At 53.2% G+C, this 21,669-nt stretch overlaps 5 protein-coding genes across 5 annotated transcripts; 3 read left to right on the forward strand and 2 right to left on the reverse strand.

Annotated features, from left to right (window-relative positions):
• Nucleotides 1–1,313: 1,313 nt before the first annotated feature.
• LRP88_04726 (Chloroperoxidase) lies at nucleotides 1,314–2,123 on the reverse strand (the record flags this gene model as incomplete). The annotated part of the gene is made up of 1 exon (XM_083241294.1): nucleotides 1,314–2,123. One exon carries the CDS (start codon nucleotides 2,121–2,123, stop codon nucleotides 1,314–1,316), a length of 810 nt encoding a protein of 269 aa, XP_083102442.1.
• Nucleotides 2,124–7,551: 5,428 nt separating this feature from the next.
• On the forward strand, nucleotides 7,552–11,410 carry LRP88_04727 (armadillo-type protein; the record flags this gene model as incomplete). Its single annotated transcript, XM_083241295.1, has 9 exons — nucleotides 7,552–7,641; nucleotides 7,914–7,992; nucleotides 8,085–8,560; nucleotides 8,622–8,806; nucleotides 8,860–10,043; nucleotides 10,094–10,771; nucleotides 10,821–10,996; nucleotides 11,052–11,175; nucleotides 11,223–11,410. 9 exons carry the CDS (start codon nucleotides 7,552–7,554, stop codon nucleotides 11,408–11,410), a joined length of 3,180 nt encoding a protein of 1,059 aa, XP_083102443.1.
• A 1,554-nt stretch (nucleotides 11,411–12,964) lies between these two features.
• On the forward strand, nucleotides 12,965–13,504 carry LRP88_04728 (uncharacterized protein; the record flags this gene model as incomplete). The annotated part of the gene is made up of 2 exons (XM_083241296.1): nucleotides 12,965–13,211; nucleotides 13,428–13,504. 2 exons carry the CDS (start codon nucleotides 12,965–12,967, stop codon nucleotides 13,502–13,504), a joined length of 324 nt encoding a protein of 107 aa, XP_083102444.1.
• Nucleotides 13,505–13,944: 440 nt separating this feature from the next.
• Nucleotides 13,945–15,711, reverse strand: LRP88_04729 (pyridoxal phosphate-dependent transferase; the record flags this gene model as incomplete). The annotated part of the gene is made up of 3 exons (XM_083241297.1): nucleotides 13,945–14,833; nucleotides 14,892–15,619; nucleotides 15,667–15,711. 3 exons carry the CDS (start codon nucleotides 15,709–15,711, stop codon nucleotides 13,945–13,947), a joined length of 1,662 nt encoding a protein of 553 aa, XP_083102445.1.
• A 905-nt stretch (nucleotides 15,712–16,616) lies between these two features.
• On the forward strand, nucleotides 16,617–18,260 carry LRP88_04730 (IMP 5'-nucleotidase; the record flags this gene model as incomplete). Its single annotated transcript, XM_083241298.1, has 5 exons — nucleotides 16,617–16,641; nucleotides 16,707–16,742; nucleotides 16,880–17,035; nucleotides 17,086–17,391; nucleotides 17,440–18,260. The coding sequence occupies 5 exons, from the start codon at nucleotides 16,617–16,619 to the stop codon at nucleotides 18,258–18,260; spliced, it is 1,344 nt and encodes a 447-aa protein (XP_083102446.1).
• Nucleotides 18,261–21,669: the final 3,409 nt, after the last annotated feature.

The following is a 21,669-nucleotide window of genomic DNA, read 5'->3' on the forward strand; positions in this document are numbered from 1 at the left end:
GGGAGCCGGAGTTTGTGGCAGAAGGAGATGAGACAACAAACGGAGACGAGCTTGATGAGTATCGGCCATGTTTGACGTTTGAACCTCTTGAACTTGGGTGCTAAGACGACTGTCTGTCTCTTTCCATCGTTCTAGATAGTCCCTATGACATCAGTGAGGTGTTGAAAGACATGATCTCTCACACTGGGCGGGATTTTCCCCCTCATGGCCTCGTCACACGAGGCTGCATGAATTAGGGCGTGACCTCAGTCAGGGACGTACGTGACTATGCAGGTGCTCGAATAGATTACCAGCATGAGCCCTATCCCGGACTTGGAGAGATTCTGCACGTATAAGGGCGCATATTGGCGTTTTGGGAGTACAAGTGGAACAGAGTCGAAGCGCAGAGCCTGTGGGCAGCCTAGCAGCCTTGCAGGGGAGGTTGGGATGGATGCCCCTTCTGTTGGAGTTCGAGCCGATTGTTAGTTGCCAAGTCACCTCAGACGCTTATGCTCAGGATGGCAGTGAGACGGGTGGCTGCGTGGGTGCGATCAAGTATGAGCAAGTTTTGTCGAGAATATCGAGTCGTTGGCGAACACGTCAGATTGGGCTGGAGATGGAGGGGGAGCTTCTTGTCCGTGCTGTTGCGGATAGGAAGAGATTGGATGCGAGAAGTTGTTTGTGTATGTCTTGGAGTTGTGGCGCTGCAGCCAACCAGGGCTAACCACCACAGTATCTGAACGGAATATGAACTGGAGGGAACTAGCGTCAACAAGAAATACGAGTTTCTGAGACAAGGAAATAGATTGCGTATTGCCTTTGAGTACTCGAGAGAGAGAGAGCAGGGGATGAAGGAAGACAATGGAGGGGGGAGGGGAGAGAGAGGGAGGAGATGATAGGAGAAACGAGAATAACCAATTATTTACGGAAACCGCAAGGCATCGATTTATGCAGTTGCCTCATATAGGCCGACTACATCTTGCAGTGCAGCACAGCGCAACACAGCACAGTTTCCCCGGATGGGAAAGAGCCACGCACGCACGCTCTAGACGCTCCGGTGTAACTGCAGCTTCCCGTCTCGTTTCCGACCTCAAGTAAGTATCGACCTATCTGGCAGATGGCACCTGACTGCCTTCCAGCTACTGCCAAAGCATTCCCCGCTCTTGAGCCCTCAAACGGGCGCCAGCAGGAGATGACTCCATGGATCGCTTCATTCTTGACCAAAACACCCACACATGACACAGAACTGTGAACACCAAGATACCGACACTCGCAGGGAACCGGAGACACAAGCACGTTCGTTCGTTCATTCATTATCAATCAACCCGAATCATTCAGTACTCCAGTCCAATCAGCTTCTTGATCTTGTTCCTGGCCGTTATCAACGCAATCACGCCAAACCTCGTCGTTTTCGCCTTCCACCCCTCCTTGATGGGTAGTCGCTCCTCCAGGAAGAATGCCCTGGCATAGTCGCACGGAACTTCACTACCGTTCCCAATGACGTTGAGGACGAGTGCAATCTCGGCACACGAGAGGTCATGCTCGAAGGCTCCATATTGACAGCCCGGGTTGTCGGCCTTCTGTCTTTCGATACGCCGCTTGCGCAGGTCGCCGAGGTCTTGAGCCGTGATTGTCTTTCCGTCCTTTGCTGAGGCGAGGAGATCCTCGATGAGGTCCTTCTGAGGGGTTCGGTTGTCGCCCTGCTGATGATCACGCCGTGTAAGAGAAATGTCGTGCTCCACGACATTGGGCAGAGCCAGCTGATCCAGGTTCAGAACTCTATGACCTTCGGCGTCCTCTTGCCCAGGAGTCCGCATGCCGAACTTTCCAAAAATGGACCATGGGTCGCTGATCGTGTGCCAAACGCTCTGCAGAAACGTTCGCTGAGGGACAGGGTCGTTGTGGAACTTGGACGGTGCGCGCTCATTGAAGATGGGATTGGCAAAGACGGCGCCGAGGGCCTTGGACAGACCGACAGCATCCATGCCGGCGAGAACCTCTTCAACTCGCACGTTGCGCCCGTCGCGAGGGAGGTAGCCATGGTTTGCGAGACTGTTGATGAGAGGGCAGGGGCCTCGTAGGTCACCAGGCCGAGAGGGAGCGTAGGTTCCCTTGGCGAGCTGTTCGGATCCTTCGTCTGCCATGGCTGCTTGCTGGACGAAAACTAGAGATGAGAGATCCAAGAGAAAGATAAGTGTGCGAGAAGAGGGGAAGGCGATGCTTCACCTCCCACAACTCCTCACCTCTTGGGTCACCGTACCATGCCAGCCACCGGTAAGCACCGTTGGCTGTGCGTGCCGAGAATGCGACGCATCTACAGGCCGGCGCGGTGTGGCACAACGTCTTGCTGTGTCTCGAGCAGATGGGCTTACGCCCAGTCGCAGATGAGGTCTCAGATCCTACTGCACAGTAGGCGAGTCTGACGCCCTCAGGTGGCCTATGGGAGCCGGCGAATTGTCAAGCAGCCTTTCGATAGACGCCGGCAGATGCATGCTTAGCCTGGCTCAACTGGGGATAGAGCCCGTCCCAGCTGCAGCTGAATACCTTGGAGGAGCCACAATAACCGACGTCCAAAAGTCCGCTGCAGAGAGCTTGTTTGTCTGGAGATGCCGAGTTGAGGGGACCCTGGCTTGGACTGAGACATGTTGGGCTCGGACGGGCTCACTCTCAACTCCAACCTCTCTCTTGCTTCAAGGCTTGCATCTATGCATCAGCCCGGTTTAAAGCTGTCGGTGCACGAGTTTTCTCTCAAAGCTGTTAGCCATGGCGTCATTGTTCCCATCGCCGCATTCACGGTGCGACTGAAACTGAAGGTGACGGATCTATACATGGCTCCTCTCACGCCCGAGCGGGTGTCAGCACTGGCAGTCCTGCCTCGAGAATTTACACAGAGTAACGAAAACCAGCATTCCGACAATGATCTCGCCTTGCATCGTCTTTAGCCCATGGTGGTATCTCTCATGTCATTGGACTGATGATCTGACAGGGAGATAGACAGTGACACTTCACCTCAGCCCTTGTCCTAACCCCTCAATCATGGACATAATCAGCGAGTGTCTTTGCGTCTCTTCGAGTAGCCGCATTCGCCGTGGCGGTTCCGCATGCCGGCGGCTACCTTGACCGATGTGTCCTCTGTCGTCTCGTTTTGAACGAAGGGTACGAGTGGATGAGACAGGCGACGACGTCTAGTACGACGACGTTGTGAGCACCCGCCCTCGAAGCGATAAGCGTTTTCAACGAGACGATCGAAGGAATCGGTTGATCAGCTTCCAGTCGGAGAAGCTCTTGCTTGCTCTTCACAAAGACTGCCGACGACTTATATCCCCAACATCGGTCCAGGGCCTACTCAAGGTCCTCAGTCCTAGCTTCTAACCTCTGCTAGTACATGAGAAGCACAGGCTGAACTGGGCTTGCGAGTCCCCGTGGGCAGACTATAGGGATGCTTGAATGAGTTTCAAGGTGTCAGGTACGTCGGGTTACTGTCTAACCAGAAGGATTCCTTGCACGACCTGACCATTTACAACCCCCAAGGTGGCAAGACTGCCGATGTCGTATACATGGCACAGAATCACCTCGGGGTTGTCGAGGTTATATTTGCACACTCATCAGAGCTAGTCAAAGCCGACGAGACTCCCGGTATTTGGTGGAGGGCATTTGCCATCAATCGCCAGGACCCTCGCCTGTATACAAAGTTTGATGTGAGATCCCGCTACCCTGTTAAGTTACGTACGGCTTGCTGACTCGAAATAGGGGGTCAAGCTACGTTGGATAGGTCATGGTAAGATCAATGGCCCTTGGCATCTATGGGAAGTTGGCGAGCAGTGCAGCTGCCTTTGTGGCGAGACGGCATGACCTGTCCCTCACCAGCCTGTCAGCAAACCATTGCGCTCTGAGATGCACTCTGGAAACTCATATAGCTGCTCTGAAGCTATGTCGTCCTTTGTCTGTAATGGACAAAGTGTCGTGGGCTACTCTGCTTGTGTGTCAGGTTTGGCGGGCGTTTTGCTCAGCATCCACGCCCATGAAACCTGGCAGGACACAAGTATGTACGATACTGAGCCTGACGATGACACGGCTTGGCTGTTTATGCCAATGGATGATGGCAAAGTCATGACTGAAATCCGGGAGGGCATGACGACAGACGGCTACATCGGGTCCAAATGTGTGAGTTTGCTTCTCTGGATCTGTGCAACTCGAGCCAACATTGGCGATATGATGAGATGAAGACAAACCTGAACCGAATCTTCCGTATAGAAGCAGTGCAAGGGAGCCTCTCATTCCCGAGCTGGTTGAAAGCGTTTGCGAACATGTGTTTTTCACATCTGCAGTGTTCAAAGACGTGATCTAGATAACGCAATGCAGGCATGCGGATAAATTTGGCATCTCGGGGATGCTCTTGACCTATGCTGACGGTCATTGTGAGAGGTTGGGCGAAGTCCGTCTCGATGGGCTCCAAGAGCCTGTTATGACAGCTGAGCGGGACACGATTTGGCTCGGTTTCAGGCACGACAACGTCTGGACGGAGGATGCCTGCCATTATGTGGCTGAGATGGCATTTGAGCCTTTGGACATGGAAGGATGATCTCGTGATACCGTTGAGGGGGCGGTTGGACTGGTGGTGGTCGTGCTATCAGGACTACTTGATCTCTGGGGACCAGACGAGTCCGCGGCCTGTTTTTACGTCACTACGCGATTGAGTCTATCATTGAGCTTGACGAGTTTGTTGAACAGATGAAGGGGTGGGGGTTGCTGTGGTGCTTATAGACCACATCTTTGAACGGTTGGCGAGATGAAGGAAGTTAGGGATAAACTTGGTCTTTCAACACTCTCTTCTTGAAGTTCTCTTGGAGCACGGCGACCGCAGGTTGGGCATGTTAGTTGCCCTTGCTTGCAGAAATGAGGGTTTGTAGGTCGTGCTGGAGGGTAGGCTGAGGCTGGTTGGTCTGTTCCTGTCCAAGCTTGAGAACCGGCTGCTACACGTTCATGAAACTCAAGACAGCTGCAACTATAGATGCGCAGCTCTTAGACATTATTTAATGATGGCTATTGGCCCGTTATTATACAGGCTGGTACGCAGTGAGTACCACCCGTCTTGCTTGATCCAAACTCTGAGCACGGAGGGTTTCAAGCTCATGGCGCTCAAGTTGGACAATGGCTTGGCTGTTCATGACACAATGACTCTTTGCCATGTGGCCATGGGCAACGCTTCCTATGCATATGCCGGAAGATTCTCCTTCATGTATCTCTGGTGACGCCCCTTTGCTGTTGATGACCGAATTGTCGAGGTCTCCCTGTTACCGACTACCGGTATCACGGATTCTCTTGCGGCACCATAGCGGCCATTGGAAACACCCAGGGTCAAGTCTTGGTATTCTCAGGCATGAGTTTCTTGAGATGTCCTTGGGAAAGCCTTGGAGCGATGGTCTCAATGGCAGCTCCGTCACAGCAGCGAATGCAGCTCGGACCAGACACGGGGATGATTGATTGACTGGACTTGTACGAAAGGAGAGTCTTGTCTTCGACTCGGATGATAATGCGGGATGCGGTTACACAGGGTTCAAAAGGTGCTGTGTCCATGTCATACATGGCTTGTGATAGTTTGGGCTGACACGGGCTCCCGTGAACTTGGGATATGGCAAAGGTTCATGCTAATGCTCATGCATCATGGAGAAATAGAAATGTGGACCCGGACAGAGTATTAGAGACAAGTCATGCTATGCACCTCGTGAATACGTATTTGACAGCATCTCCAATCTCCAAGTCAGCATACTCTGACCCCGAAATGACGAGACAGTCCCGGCGTTGCCAGCAAGAAAGGCTGACCACTTGGAGTTTCTCCGTCTAAGCCAAAGGCGGTGAGCTTCAAGTCCGCATCCATCCATGGCAGGTGGGGTCATGCACATGTTTTTGTGGTGTTGGACCCTGCGATCTGACTGGATTTGACCACATTTTTTTTTTCCTCGTCTGGGTTCAGGCTTTTGTTGCTGTTTTGGCTTTTTTGCTTCAGTTTTTATGCATTCATCAGTCATGCAATGCAACCGGAGATTATCCGCAAGAGTCGGTGACAAGAGACACTGCATGTTTTCCATCCATGCCCTCTTGTCGCTCCCCTCCATCCCCCCTCAGCTGAAGCTAATTAATAATTAGGGGACTGCTCTAGGCCCTTGCTCGTTGAGACAGCTCCATGTCTAGGGCACTGTCCTCTGGGGAAAGGCGCGCCGAGGCTCACAACCCCTCCAGCTGGGCACTAAGCCCCCAAATGAGGCCCCTAGAGTGATCGGCCGTCCATGGGTGACCCGTGCATTGCTCGTGCTTTTCTCGTGGGAGACTCGTGGTCATCGGTACCTGCTTCGGGCGGGTAATATTGGGCATCCCTCAAGTATTACTGTACTGTACATGGCCGGTACCTAGCATTTTTTCTCTCTCTTGTAATGGGTGTGCCTGACTCAATTCTGGTCCTTGACTGTAGGCGGAAGAAAAAAACCCTTGCATTGAGTGGCACATTTTGCTTGGATCTATTTCCCAGCCGCTCCTGCCTTGGCGTCGCTAGTCAGCGTGACTGCTGTTTTAGCACTGTTACTGTTACTGCGCCTGCTTGATTGCTCCTGTCATTGTTGTTGATTTATGCCAGCCCAGCTGCTCCTGCCTGTTCCTGCTGCCGCATTCCGCTGCATCTGGCATCCATTGCATCCATCAGCATCGAGACAGGTTCCAGTTGACGCCGTCAGCCGTGTGTCAATAACAAGCCTGCATCATCATCACCATCACCATCACCCTCGTAGCTGCTTCTTACTGGGTCTTGACGGTTTGAGGCTTCATATTTTTTTTCTTTTCTTTTTCAACGTCAAAACACCCTCCACGTTATTATCGTCCATCCCCCACAGAACAGACAGATAGACAGGTCACCGTGAAAAAGTGTGTGTGTGTGTGTGTCGGGGGTGTGTGTCTTTTTTTTTTTATTTGAATTTTTTTTTTCTTGGTTCCATCCTCCGTCCTGCCGCCGTCTCCAGCTTCCGCCGCCGAGCGACCGAATTGCGTCCCACACAACCCGCCCGCAGCCCTACTCGGTCCCAATCATATCCTCCATCTCCCATCTCTTTCTCCCCCCAACCCCTGGAACCTGGACCTGGCCTTGCCTTTTGCTCTGCGCACACTCGCACACGGACGGTCCTTGCTTGGTACCTACCGACCTACCTACCTACTTTCCACCTGCTACTTTTTGGGCTTCTCTGGACGTCCATCGGGACCTAATATTTCCTTCGGCCACGACGAAAACAGCTCCTGCTGCTGAAAGCTTCAAAGGGGAAACACTCGGACCTTGGATCCTGCATCACACCGTGGCCCGTGAGCCTCTCGAGACTGTGGACTACTACTAGCTGGAGTCTTTTTTTCCCCCTTCCTCTGGGTCTCTGGGTCGTCTCTCGATGCCCCGCCATCCGCCGCTCGCCATCCTGATCCAGACTTGACAGATCCTGATTCCGCCTCTTTCCTCCGCCGCTTCGCTCATCTTCCCTTCCTCCCTCTCCCATCGTCCTCGGCCTCGACGTCGACTTCTTCCATATCCACTGCACCATGGATATCGCCGCTGTGAGGTCCTTGCTCGCCGCTAGCTTGGACCCTGATGCCGACAACCGGAGGCGCTCTGAGCTTCAGCTAAAACAGGTGCGTCTTTGCGTCCCTCCCGCGTTTGCCTGCGTACATACGGATACCGCCCTCGAGCCACGGCTTGTGCTTCTGCACCCGTTGGATGCCGTGCCCGCCCGCCGAGTCGCCCGGCCGATGCGGATGCCTTTACCTCGACCCTATCCCTTGATTTGATGCTCTGCGTTTGATCTGTGTCGACCGCTTTGCAGCTGCCCGCCTTTTGCGACGCTCCGCGATCTTGGAGGACAAAGAGGACCTTGCGTGCTGACTTGGATCCTCTCATCGTCTAGATTGAAGAACAGCCCGGCTTCCTCGAATGTCTGCTTGATATTCTCCAGAACGAACAAGAGGCTAGTGTCCGGCTCTCGAGTATGTTTTCATCCAATCTTCCCTCTCCCCCTCCATACTGCCGCATCCTTGAGGCTCCTCACCCAAGTGCAGTCCTGACAAACTCCTCTCAGCCGTTATCTACGTCAAGAACCGGGTCAATCGATCATGGTACAACAACGAGGGGTACTCCACCGAGCCCCCCGCCGCCCTCATCCCCGAAGATGAGAAGGCTCGCGTGCGAGACCGCCTGCTGCCGATTCTTGCTGCCTCCGAGGGCCTCGTCCGCCAGCAGCTCATCCCCGTCCTCCAGCGAATCCTTCAATATGATTTCCCTGCCCGCTGGCCGCGGTTCATGGACTTCACCCTCGAGCTCCTCAACACAAATAACCCCAGTTCCGTCCTCGCTGGTCTGCAATGTTTGTTGGCTATTTGCCGCGCCTTTAGATACAAGTCGACAGACAGCGATGATAGGCAACACTTTGATAAGATTGTCGAAGCCAGCTTCCCCCGCCTGCTGGCCATCTGCAACGAGTTGGTGAACCAGGAGAGCGATGAGGCTGGCGAGATGCTCCACTTGGCATTGAAGGCCTACAAGCATGCGACTTGGGTGCGATCTCTTGGATAATGCTTTAGTATCTCGAAAGAGCCTGCGCTGACCATGATTATAGCTGGAGCTCTCTCCCTTCCTGCGACAGCGCGACGTCAACATTGCCTGGTGCACTGTTTTCCTCCACACCGTATCCAAGGTCTGCCCCGCCAATGCTCTCCAGGGCGACCAGATCGAGCGCGAGAAGCATCACTGGTGGAAGGCCAAGAAGTGGGCGTACTTTAACCTGAACCGCCTGTTCATTCGGTATGATTGCGCTCGCTCTCCTATGTCATGCTGTGTAACTGACGTTTCCCAAGACACGGCAACCCCGCGAGCCCCGGCAAGGGCGACGAGGCCCTCCAGTTCGCCAAGGACTTCATTGCCAACATCGCTCCCGAGATCCTCAAGCACTACCTCCAGGAGATTGAGAAGTGGGTTGCCAAGACCATCTGGCTCAGTCGACCCTGCTTGTCTTACACCCTCGTTTTCCTCGACGAGTCGGTACGACCCAAGGAGATGTGGACTCACCTGAAGGCGCATCTGACCAACCTCGTTACTCACTTTGTCTTCCCCGTCCTCTGTCTTACCGAGGAGGACGTTGAGCAGTTCGAGGAAGAGCCCGACGAGTATCTCCACCGAAAGCTCAACTACTTTGAGGAGGCGTCGGCTCCTGATGTCGCTGCCACCAACTTCCTCGTCAATCTCACCAAGAACCGCCGGAAGGAGGTCTTTGAGATCCTCAAGTTCGTCAACGTCGTCGTTACCGAGTACGAGGCCGCCCCCGATGACAAGAAGAACCACATCGCCAAGGAGGGTGCTCTGCGCATGATTGCCACCCTGGCTCCCGTCATCCTGAGCAAGAAGAGCCCCATTGCCGACGAGGTGGAATATTTCCTCGTTCGCTTTGTGTTCCCCGACTTCTCGAGCCAGCAGGGTTACCTCCGTGCGAGGGCTTGCGACACCATCGAGAAGTTTGAGCAGCTCAACTTCCAGGACCAGAACAACCTCCTGACCATCTACCGACACATCCTCGACTGCATGGCTGATCCTGCTCTGCCCGTTCGTGTCACTGCCGCCCTCGCCCTCCAGCCTCTTATCCGCCACGATGTTATCCGAACGAGCATGCAGCAGAACATCCCCACCATTATGCAGCAACTGCTCAAACTTGCCAACGAGGCCGATATCGATGCTCTCGCCAACGTTATGGAGGATTTTGTCGAGGTCTTCGCTACCGAGCTTACCCCCTTCGCCGTCGCCCTCAGCGAGCAACTCCGAGATACCTACATGCGAATCGTGCGCGAGCTTCTCGAGAAGGAGAGCAAGGTTGGAGATGATGGCGAGCTTTACAACGAGTACGACGACAAGAGCATCACTGCCCTTGGTGTTTTGCAGACCATTGGCACCTTGATCCTCACTCTGGAGAGCACCCCCGATGTCCTCCTTCACATCGAGGCTGTCCTCATGCCAGTTATTAAGGTGACCCTGGAGAACAAGCTCTATGGTATGTATTAGCGTGTCCCCTTGACGTGATGCATTGGCTGACCAAATCAGATCTGTACAACGAGGTGTTTGAGATTATCGATAGCTGCACCTTTGCTGCCAAGTCAATTTCGCCTACCATGTGGCAGGCGTTTGAGCTGATCCACACCACCTTCAAGGCTGGTGCCGAGTACTACCTGGAGGACATGCTTCCTGCCCTGGACAACTTTGTGCAGTTTGGTGCTCCCCAGCTGGCCCAGAAGCCCGAGTACACCCAGGCCCTCTACTCTATGGTTGCCGACATGTTCACCGAGAGCATCCAGGGTGGAGTTGAGAGGATATGCGCCTGCAAGCTCGCTGAGGCCATGATGCTCAGCCTCCGAGGACAGATCGACTCGTGTGTTGAGGGCTTCATCAACATGGCCATGAACATCCTGGCCAACCAGGATGTCAAGGTTAAGAGCTACCGCATCCACCTGATGGAGATGGTTATCAACTCGATCTACTACAACCCTCTCCTGACTCTCCAGGTTCTCGAGAACAAGGGGTGGACGAACCGCTTCTTCAGCCTCTGGTTCGGCAGCATGACTTCGTTCACTCGCGTTCACGACAAGAAGCTGTGCATCGTGGCTATCTCTGCTCTTCTTAGCCTTGGTCATGAGCAGGTTCCGGCTAGTGTCTCGGTTGGCTGGCCTAGGTTGCTGCAGGGCATCACAGAGCTGTTCCGCACGCTGCCGGCTGCTCAGAAGAGTGAGTTTAATGAATGATTACGCCAGAGCGACAGACTAACAAGTGATAGACCGAGAAGAGGCCCTCCGGGACGATATCCACCTCGAGTCTTCGTATGACTATGGTGAGGAGGATGAGTGGGATGACGACGACGCCAACTGGAACGCCGACGAGGAGGATCCTTCTACCGAGACACCCGAGACCAAGGATGAGAGCACTGCTTACCTTAACTTCCTCAACGAGGAGGTATGTTGTAAACCCAGCATTTATGGCGAGGACGGATGCTAACGAGAATGCACAGGCTCAGAAGTTCAGCCGAGCCATTGATGACGTTGAGGAGGATGATCTCGGCGAGGATACTGTCCTGCTCGAGTCTCCTCTCGACAAGGTTGAGCCTTACCAGCTCTTCCGTGCCACGTTGATGAGTGCGTAAACCCTTGATGACTGAAAGACATGGACTGACTGTTTCCAGAAATGCAACAAGAGCAACCCCAATTCTACGCAACCCTGGCCGGACACCTCACGGCCGAGGACCAGAGCGTTATCCAGACCGTCATGGTCAAGGCTGACGAGATCGCTACGCAGCAGGCCCAGCTCCTCGCCCAGCAGCAGGCTGTCATGGCCGGCAACGTGGGTGCGCCCAACGGCGGTGCCAGTTAGATGTGGATAACGTTATGTGACAAAGAAGGAGCCAATTAGTTGCGTTTTTTTAGTTGTGTTTACCCCCCTATTTTTTACCTATATCCCCTTTCTCTTTCACGTCAGGGCAGGAGTCAAGATTCCCCGGAGATGCAGAGAAGGACGAGCAGAGGCGAGGCGAGGCGAGAGTGAGTTGGGCCCGAAGCAAAAGAAAGAGACTTAGAAGGTGCAAACAACGATGAACCCACCTGCTGGAGATCCCCCCAAAAGAGTGCCGTGGGTATGATTGGTATGGGGAGATTGGATGTATTGAAAGAGACTTCGACCTCGGGGTCGGGACGCGGCTGGGGATGAGGTGCGCTTCAAGGCATCCCGTCCCCATCAGGGGAGAAGAGCTTGGAGGGCGAGTTGCATATGGCGAAGCATGATGGCGACCTAGCTAGGTAGGGGGGAGCAAGAGGAGGCTGCGACTATCGATTGAGTGATGAATCTGTAGTCCGAACGGCATATCAAATAACCAATAAGTATAGTTCCAAGATGTCTCTCTGTCTCGCCCCGGTGATGGTCTCGCACGTGGCTATTGATGGTTACGCAATAGTCGAAGTTGAGAAATGGCTGTGAGTCAAGGGCCTCTGTGCTACTCTCGAGCCAGGATGTTATCTCTTTTTGTTCAAGCCCTACATCCATGTTGTGTTAACTTGAAATAGTCACTATCCATCGGGTTCATACCACATTTCATCATGGACAGAACTGGACTCCTGATGATAGATGGTTGTTCATTTGGGCATTCTCACTTGCCAAGCTCTATCACGCCATCGCAGCTAAGAAGGGCAAGTGAGGCAAGCACCAGTTCCCCCATTAACACAAGACGCTTATCTCTTTCTGGTTTTCTCTTCCAACCTAGGGACTTGGGCCCCATCATCGCGCGTTGATGACAGTGCACTTCAAGACGCATTCAGGTCCCAACGATGCATGGGCACGGACAGGTACAGGAATGATGGTCGCTGGTCAGAACTCCAAAGTCAATCCGAGTCTGGTATCCACCACCAGCGTCAAGATGTAAGAAGAACAGCCAATTCATCCTTGTCCAAGGCAGAATGAAGGCAAAAACACAGAATCAGCCCTACGAGCGGCTCTCGGGTCCTGCCGGCGGCAAATCCTTCCCTCAAATCCTACAGCACGGCAGTCAATAAGCTCATCTCATTTCCCAGAGGTCTCGTTCTGGGCTGTAGTGATGAAACGGGACCAAGATAGCGTCACCAACGGCGTCAAGCCCCCTCAGGGACAAGGCGTCCAACATTGCGGTGCGGTTGGCCCCGTCCTCGGGCGTGGCGCCGGGTGGTGGCAGGGATATGTCACCTCGAGTGAAGCAATCTTGGTCGGAGGCTTACCCAAGCATAGGTTGATGTTTCTAGAGTTGAATGAGACGGGGTATGGCTTCTGAGGCTAGGTGCTTACAGGGCGGAGAGTGAGAATATGGTATGAGCTTAAGCTTTGTTGATAAAATGGATCTTGCCCGAGGATGAGTGCTTGAGTGGTGATCTTGACAGTCCCTCTCGTTGAGAAGTTTGAGCCATGATGAGATCGGTCCTACAGCTTGGCCTTGTTCTGCTCGCTGCAGCATGTGTTCACTGCGAGACCGTCTTTCAGCGACCACCTGGTCCAGGACCTAATCGAGATTATCGCGATAATCCCATCTACGAGCTTGGGCAGGAAATCGACCTGATCTGGGAGATGGACTTTGAAGAGGCGAGCATTGTCATCTGGCAGCAAGATGTCGACAAAATCTTTGGCGACAAGTCGTACTACGCCGAAGTAATACGTAAGTTGGCCCTCAAATTTCCCAGACGGGATGATGCTGATGATGGCTTGGGTAGAAAACACCAAGTCGACGAGATACACTTGGAAGGTCACCTACGATGGCTTCTCCGTTGATCACGATCCAACACTGAGCAACGTCTACTTCTTCCAGTTGTTTGACACGGCGGGCAATGCGACGCCTATTACGTGTCACTATTTCAACATTACCGATCCCAAGACGACGAGTACAACTTCTGCTGCGACAACGAGTGCGACTACGATGGCTTCAAAGACATTTACAACTCGTACACCTAGTGTGACGGCTGAGAAAGCAGCGGCAACATCGCAGGTGGAAGATAATGGAGAAAAGGGTCTTTCGAATGGTGCTATTGCTGGTATTGCTGTCGGAGCTGGGATAGGCGGAATATTACTAGGTGGATTGGGCTTTTTGCTCTGGAGACGTGTTCGAGGGGGTGGAGGTCCAAAGACGCCAAGATCGCCTGATGACGACAAGGAGGTTGTGTCTGTCTCGAGCCCTTCGGTTGATCCATATCACCATCCCGGGCATCAATCATATTATCAGCCACAGCCGCAAGAGCCCGAGCAGCCTCAAGAGCGGCAAATTGGGGGGTTGCATGAAGCGCCGACTGAACGGTATACATAGGAGCAATGGAGGCTAAAGTTGGCGACAGTAGCATTGATGCTAGCGAATATTTAACTCTATCGAAAGTGTACCAAGACTCCTTTTGAGTATTTTACAGCTTCCCATTCATGACACTCCCCATACTCCTAGCAGCTGCAGCCAACGCCGTTCCAACAAGCTCATCCAGTTCCTCCTGACTCTCAATACCCACACTGATACGGACCAAATGCTCAACGACGCCAAACTCAGCAGCCCATTCCAACTCGGAGTAGTGCGCAAACAAGGCGTAAGCACAGCAGAGTGTAAAGTTTGTTCCCAGACTCGGTCCCTTGGCCACATCTAGCGCATCGTGGAAGGCTATGGCGGCCTCTGGTTTCTTGAACCGTATTGACAAAAGGTATCCATACCCCCTCCCCGGCCGTTTGAACCGTTCGTATATATCTTGTGTCGGGTTGCCCTTGGGATAGTATACTTGATCGACCGAAGAGTGTTGCCTGAGCATGTCTGCCATGCGTTCTGCGTTTCGGCTCGCGATGATGACTCGTTCTTCAAAATCAGCGCTGTTCTCTTCCATGACTATCACATCCAATGGAAAGTATGTGTCGATAGAGAGATCATCCAGGACTTTCTTCATGTTTGTAAAGAGCTTCGACTGCGGGTTCAGGGCTATGCTTCCGCCCATAACGTTGCAAGCACCGCTAAACATTTTTGTCAAGCTCGTACACGCCAAGTCGCACGACGAGATGAGGTCAACATTGACCGACGTGGCGACAGTATCATCCACGACGAAGAGGAAGTTGTAGTCGTTTGCGAGTTTGTATAGTTTGTCCAGGTCGACGGAGCCGAGGAGCGGGTTTCCTGGGAACTCGGTATAGAGCGCATCCAACTGCATACCCGCTGCCAAGTCTGCCTCGAGTTCAGAGAGAGTCGCGTGGCCATAGAGTTTGCAGTCGAAACCGTATACTTTGCTCAGGACCTTGAAGGTGTCGACGTAGAGAAAGCTGGAGGTGGAGGTGAGTTTAGCCGTACAAATGGAACATGGTGGTGTGTCAAACTCACCCGAATACTGCAACTCTCAAGGTTTCCTTGCTGCTTCCATGGAGGCGGCGAACAGCGTCGGCAGTGTGACTGATGGCCGACATACCAGTTGGATATAGAAAGACGGCGTCTGTTGCAAGCTTGTTGGTTTCTGTACTCAGCAAGTCGCCGATTCGTCTTTGGAGGGTAATTTTGGCATCTTGGGACTGTTTCAGTGGCAGATCAACGACAGCTTCCCTCTTCCCACTGTTCAGGAAGGGTGCGTGCTCCAGCCAGTAGGTTGCTCTTCGAGTCGAGATACCATAGCCCGTGTGCTGCCAGAAAGCTTTGGCCTCGACAGCAAGTTCCTGAGGATGTACCACAGCACAAGTCTCACCAGCGCTGGATTCAGGAGCCTCTAGAGGAACAACGCCAGGGGTACGTATACTGCCGTCGAAAGCGATTTGCACGACAACAACAGGACAGTCCGTGTGAAGCTGCAAGTGTTTCTTGCCCATGTCGGCCAGATGGCAAGCTGGAAAGAGCATAGCTGATCTTCCAGGCTTAGCCAACAATGACCTCAGCTCTTTCGTCGCCTCATCTGCGGGTATTCTGGAGGCTGTCCATTCGAGGAGTCGTTCCGAGAGTTCGCGGACAATGAGGGGGACGAAGAATCGAGGGTATCCGGTCTTCATCCGGGCGAGAAGTTCAGGGTTCCGCTGGGCCCAGGCCAGTGTGTCTTTCCATGTTGGAAGATAGACGCTGACGGCCTTTTTGTGTTAGTTGGTGAGCATTGGAGATGTTTGTGCTGGCTTACATGTTTGTCGCCAGGTGGGAGGGGACTCCCCAATTGCGTTTTCATTTTTGAGGAAGGAGATATCGACGAGTATTTGGAAGTCGTATTTGGCGTCAATTGCCCATCTCGAGCAATGATTGTTCTCAGTGTTTCTGGAGACAGCTTGGGCACATCTTGAACAGCTTCACGGGCAAGACAGCACAAGGCCAGAGGCAGTATTTAAAGGATACATGGTCAATTCTTCTTGGTCGTCACAGCGACTCTCGCTACGGCACTTGGTGACGTGTTGAATAGATCTTGCAGATGGTTCAACACGGGAATTTGAGACATACATGAATAGTTCAAGCCGATGTGCTTAGCGATGGCTTTCAGCTGTGGTCTAGACAGATGTCAGCACGAAATGGTCGAGGCGCAGGTCACACATGCCAAGGGTGTTCTTTGTGATTGAGTTGAGTGGTGTTGCAGTTGAAGCTGTGACGCAAATAATCAAGAGCTTGCCACTGATTATCGTCTGAATGCAAGAGTAACACGACTATTCGCCTTGTAAACGAAATCAAGAGTGAGGCAACTCGTCTGTCTAGGGTAACCCTGACGATGACGAAAGATGCAGCATTATCATGGATGGATATGCCAGTTTATGCTAATGCAGGACGGATTGGCAGGGGCAGGGCAATAGCTCCGGACCAATCACATATCGGGAATGGTCTAGCTTTGGACAACAAGCAGTGGGGTCGGTCTTCCCCGCTTAACGGCGGCTGCCGTAGCTGCTTGCGTCGGACATGACCACCTGCCGGGCACCTTCCTCGACGGTCTTGACCATCTTGACCACCTTGACCTTTGACTCACCTTCATCTTGACAACTTGTCTTTGACATAATCTTTGACTTTTGACATACACCGTCTTTGATACCCAATTTAGCGAATACTCATACACTACCTGTACTCACGTCTATTCTCTTATCCATCGCAGCCATGACTACCCGTTACCGCGTCGAATGTATACACATCCCCTCCCTTATCTCGCCCAGCCACCATGGTTACACAGATACTGACGATACTCAGATGCCCTCAAGACGCACCGAAGAGACCAGTTTATCGGTATGTTCTCTACCTGTTTCCACACATAATCCAAACATTTCCACTCTATCTCACCCATCATCCCCTCCTTCTCCAACTCGCCCCTCACCTGCCAACCACCATCACCGCCTTTCACCACCCAGCTAACCAGACAACAGAATGGGTCAAAGGCCTCCTCGCAGTCCCTTTTGTTCTTTACTCTCAGCCCACCGGAGTCTTTGGAGATGGTCCTAGCGTTGCTCAGATGGCCGACGAGTCTCACCGCCGTTATGCAGAGATTATGCGTGATGTTGAGCTCATGATTGATGACCATAGTAAGAGCTGCCCCCTCAATCTGCCTCATCACGCATCTAATCATGAGAAGTCGCCCGTCAGCAGGACAACAACTTGCTCCCGTCCAAATTACGGATGCTGGTTCCCACAGCCGGTCCCTTCTTTACCCGTCTCCCGCTTGAAGCAGCCTTCAAGTACCAGGATAGGAAGCGGTACATCTCGTCAAGGAGATTTGTCGCCCCTTCATTCAACGATGTCCGCCAAATCCTAAACTCGGCCCAGGTCATGGCTGTGACCAACGGCGCCCTCCAACTTGCCACGTTTGATGGTGACGTTACTCTGTACGACGATGGGTGCAGTCTCGAGCCGTCCAGCCCCGTAATTCCCCGTCTCCTCGGTAAGATGCATCCCCAATGAGTTGCAAACGCCATCTAATCAACCGCAGACCTTCTTCGAAAGAATATCAAGATTGGCATCGTCACGGCTGCCGGGTACACTTCCGCTGAGCGCTATTACGAGCGCCTCCACGGCCTGCTTGACGCCATTGCGGAGTCGACTGATTTGGACCCGATCCAAAAACAGAACATTATCATCATGGGAGGCGAGGCAAACTATCTGTTTGAGTTCTCGCCCTCGTCCCCTCACCGGCTTGCTCCCGTTCCCCGAGACGAGTGGCTGACTCCCGAGATGGCCTCGTGGTCGGATGCCGATATTACCACCCTGTTGGATGTCGCTGAGTCTGCCCTCCGTGATTGTGTCAAGACTATGAACTTGCCGGCAGAAATCATGCGCAAGGATCGGGCTGTCGGCATCATCCCCAAGACACCTGAAACCCGCATCGCCCGCGAGAGTCTCGAAGAGACTGTGCTTGTCGTCCAACGGATTCTCGAGCTCAGCAGCCTCGGATCCACCGAAGAACGTCCTGCCAAGCCGCGTCCCTCTTCCTCGCCACCTCTCCCGCCCTCGGTCGTGAGTCAATCTCGGCGAGTGCCGTTCTGCGCCTTCAACGGCGGACGGGATGTGTTTGTCGACATTGGCGATAAGAGCTGGGGAGTCACAGTGTGCCAGCAGTGGTTCGGAAGCAGGGAGAGCGGAGGTGCCATCCGCGGCGAGAATACTCTGCACGTAGGCGATCAATTCTTGAGCGCTGGCTCCAATGACTTCAAGGCTCGCAGCGTTGGTACGACGGCTTGGATTGCGAGTCCCGCTGAGACTGTGGAGCTATTGGATGAGCTTGCGGATCTGATGCAGAAGAAGCTATCTTGAGTATGTTGGCGTCGGGTCGTTGCGCATGTTGTTTGTTTGCTTGTCGCAGGTGGCTGACACGTCAGTGCCCGATGGAATCTGATGGAATTTTAGTTTCTATTTTTGCTGAGTTTTGGGAGATTGAATCTTGTCAGAGAGGAGTCTTGTCTTGAGGCGATCTAGGTTGAAGCAGTTTGATTTTGCAAATATATATACCCCTTGAACTCCAGCCAACTTGGCAACTCTTTTCTCCATCATCCACAACATTCTCATACATTTTTATATATACTGAATCACCATCATTGTCAATTCTTCTCTCCATCACCCGCCCACCTTCTCATACATCTTTATATATACAGAATCATTATCATTGTCCACGCCATTCCCCTCCGACCCGAAGTTGTCTTTTGCTTCTTGACGCGTCTTGTTCGCCCACCTTGGACCAACGTGCTTCGGACGACCAAGGACGAAGACATTTCTGGTCCGAGACGGCATGCCGCAATCTTGGCGGCGTTTAGAAGACGATTGCGGCTTCGCTCAACCCACCTGAGTGTCGAAGCCTGGAGTTGGCGCGGGAGGGGGGAGATGAGCTCCCTTCAGGACTCCCGGCAACCCAGATGTCCTGTTTGGCTTGCAGGACGGTACATTCGGTGCTGTCGCTCTGTAAGTAGAGGTTCTCCACGACATTGACTGATCCAAGCTTACCAAGTGTCTCTTAGTGGTTCCTTAGCGCTTCTTGGGGAACTTTGCGACAGGCAAGACTTGCACCTGGTGCAATTCGTCGGGTACCTCGGTGTCCTGTCTTTGTCGATCGATCCAAGCGCTTGATGTCGAGGATTCATCCTGGTTCCAGAGTAACTAGCTTCTCGGTGCCGGCCAACACATGGGAAGTCCCCAACGCCATCGTTCTTCCCATTTCAGTGGAGACCATCTCGAAGCATCGGGTGTTGGGCGTGATGATGAAGCAGGAGTCGCATATGGTGCTGTACCTTCACGTTTGGCGTTTGCTGCCTGCCTTGGCAGTGCCACGACAGTGCCGGACGGCACTTCCCCAGAGACCTCGCCTGCGTCCGATGTTATGGGTAAGCTCTTCTCTCTGCATCTTCCTCCATCTCTCATGTTGACCAACTCGTAGGCGTTGTCAAGCTTTCTTGTCCGGGGGATGGATGCACTCCATTCCCAACAAGGACGCCTCAGAGGAAGCAGTTCGAGACTTAGACTCGGTCTGCGTCCCCCTTCCGGGCTGCAGCTCAAGTAAGTAGGGTCCCTACACTATACCAGACTCATTCACCAACATTTACCTTACCCTTGACGCGCAGACTTTTATGATCTGTTTGCTAACTGCTTTAAGTCTTCGGTAGTCTATTATCCTACTTTGGCGTTTTACCGAGAACACTACCCACCCCTCCATTCCACAAAATGGCCGGACCACGTATGCTTCTGCCTCTCTCCTCCAGAAGTATTATACTACTTGCTCGAGGCAACGACAAAGCAGAGCGCCTGCTGGATCATGTGAAGCTAGCTGAGATGTCCCTACGGCCAAGCAGCCAGCTGAGAGCCCTGCTACGGTCATCGTGATCTACGATGCCGTGCCTGAGGCCCCAAATGTCTCCCTCAACCTACAGCATGTCGGCAACCAGCAGACAATCTGGGTGGCTGTGATCCTTCGCGAACCAAACAAGGTCGAGCCATCATCGATGCAACTCCAACCTGCTACTCCGGCATACGGCTTTGTCCCAACCTCGGAGCTCTTTGCCGGTTATGACCGGGTGTGGGGGATGGTGGCCCTCCTCAACGATGGCCAAGTCGATGCAGGCATTCTTCAACTTTTTCGTGGCGGCCACAAGATGTGCGACAACTCCTAGTCCACTCCATGGCATTACCAGATCATGGGTCCCTGACAGTCGAAGCCTCGTTTTACTGCTACTCTCTTTCATTCTGTCTGTACACTTCCACGTGCAGGCATTTCAGCGCCCCGATCACAAAGGCCAACCCCTCGAACCCCGCTATGCGCCCCTCGATATCATCTAGCTGTCTACAGCGCTTCTTGTAGCAGCGATGACGATGGCATCGAGATGATGAGAATGACGGAGACACGGACGTTGCTTGGTCTCCTCACCTCCCCTTCTCTGTCTCATCTTCCAAACGACACTACGCTCTTTGGCCTTTCGGAGCATGTCGGGCCTCCTACTCCCCATATCTGAGGCTGAGAGGGTGACACTGCTAGCAGCAGCTTGAAGTCATCACTCTGCCCGACCATGCAGTTTTCGCATCATTCGAAGAACCACGCCTACTTTCCACGTCCTCTCCACGCAGGGATCATTACGCGTGACTTCAACCCTCTCGTATGACTATGTCATCTCCATGCCGACTGAACGCTGCGGCTTCCTACCGGCTCCCTCGGGTTTCTGAGCGTTTCCAACGAGATGTTCTCAAAATTTACTATTCTCCTCCTTTCCTGAACGAACCAGAGGCAGCAACAACCTTCTGCTCCTTCCAACCATAACCAGCACATCGCACACGAATCGCTTTTTTTCTGGACAACTGCCGAAATTTTGTATCTGGCGGTCTGACAATGGCCCAAAGGACGAGCGCAACGAGACACTGTTACTACCTGGATCGTTGCCTTGATGGCCTTTGACCCAATGGCCGAAAACAACATCCTGCTCCGCATTCTCTGGCAATGGGGGGAGGGGGCATATTCGATCGGATTGTGCGGTGCGTCGTTCTCGATGGCACTAGCTTTGGCGCAACAAACAGCACAACAAACAACCCCGAGATCGAGTCAGGGAATGGATGAATAGCAACAGCCTTCTGGTGTATCGGTTGGAAGTGCCAGTCGTGGTATGTGGCGTCACCTCGACAACCAAAACCTACTACTTTCTTTGCCTGGCGGTTGAGACACAGGCAAGTTCGAGAGGCAGGGGCAGAAGAACTCAGCCACCTCAGCCTCCCTTTCTTCGGGAGAATCATGCTCCTCCAGACACTTGACGCCTGAACTCGCCAACATCTATCCCAACCACGGGACACTACACTTCCCGACCTGACTGGCGGCCCCGACAGTCCTGGCCATGCGCTCCGGGCAAATGGAACGGGTCAAGAGGGAGAAGCCCCTTCCGCTGTGCACTCTTTCTACTGCCCACGAGCTTGGGTTTCCTATCACAGTACCCAGCTCGATAACATCGTTTCATTGATGGACATATATATGAGATGCGATGTCGAAGAGGATATCAAGCTTCCCTACCGTACGCACCCGAAAGACATGTTTGTCCACCCTGATGATGAAAGGTGGATTGGCTGTAAACTTCCTACTCAGCCTGCCTATGCTCTGGCTCACTTCCAGAGGGGCCCAGGCTTTGGCTCGCTCCCTGGGCGTTCGAAAAACCCCCCAACCGAACCACTGGGAATGGTGGAAGCTGGTCCCTGCCTC

This window comes from Fusarium phalaenopsidis, assembly GCF_050370095.1.
Source record: "Fusarium phalaenopsidis strain FUZ10S chromosome Unknown contig_32292, whole genome shotgun sequence".
NCBI classification, from domain to species: domain Eukaryota; kingdom Fungi; phylum Ascomycota; class Sordariomycetes; order Hypocreales; family Nectriaceae; genus Fusarium; species Fusarium phalaenopsidis.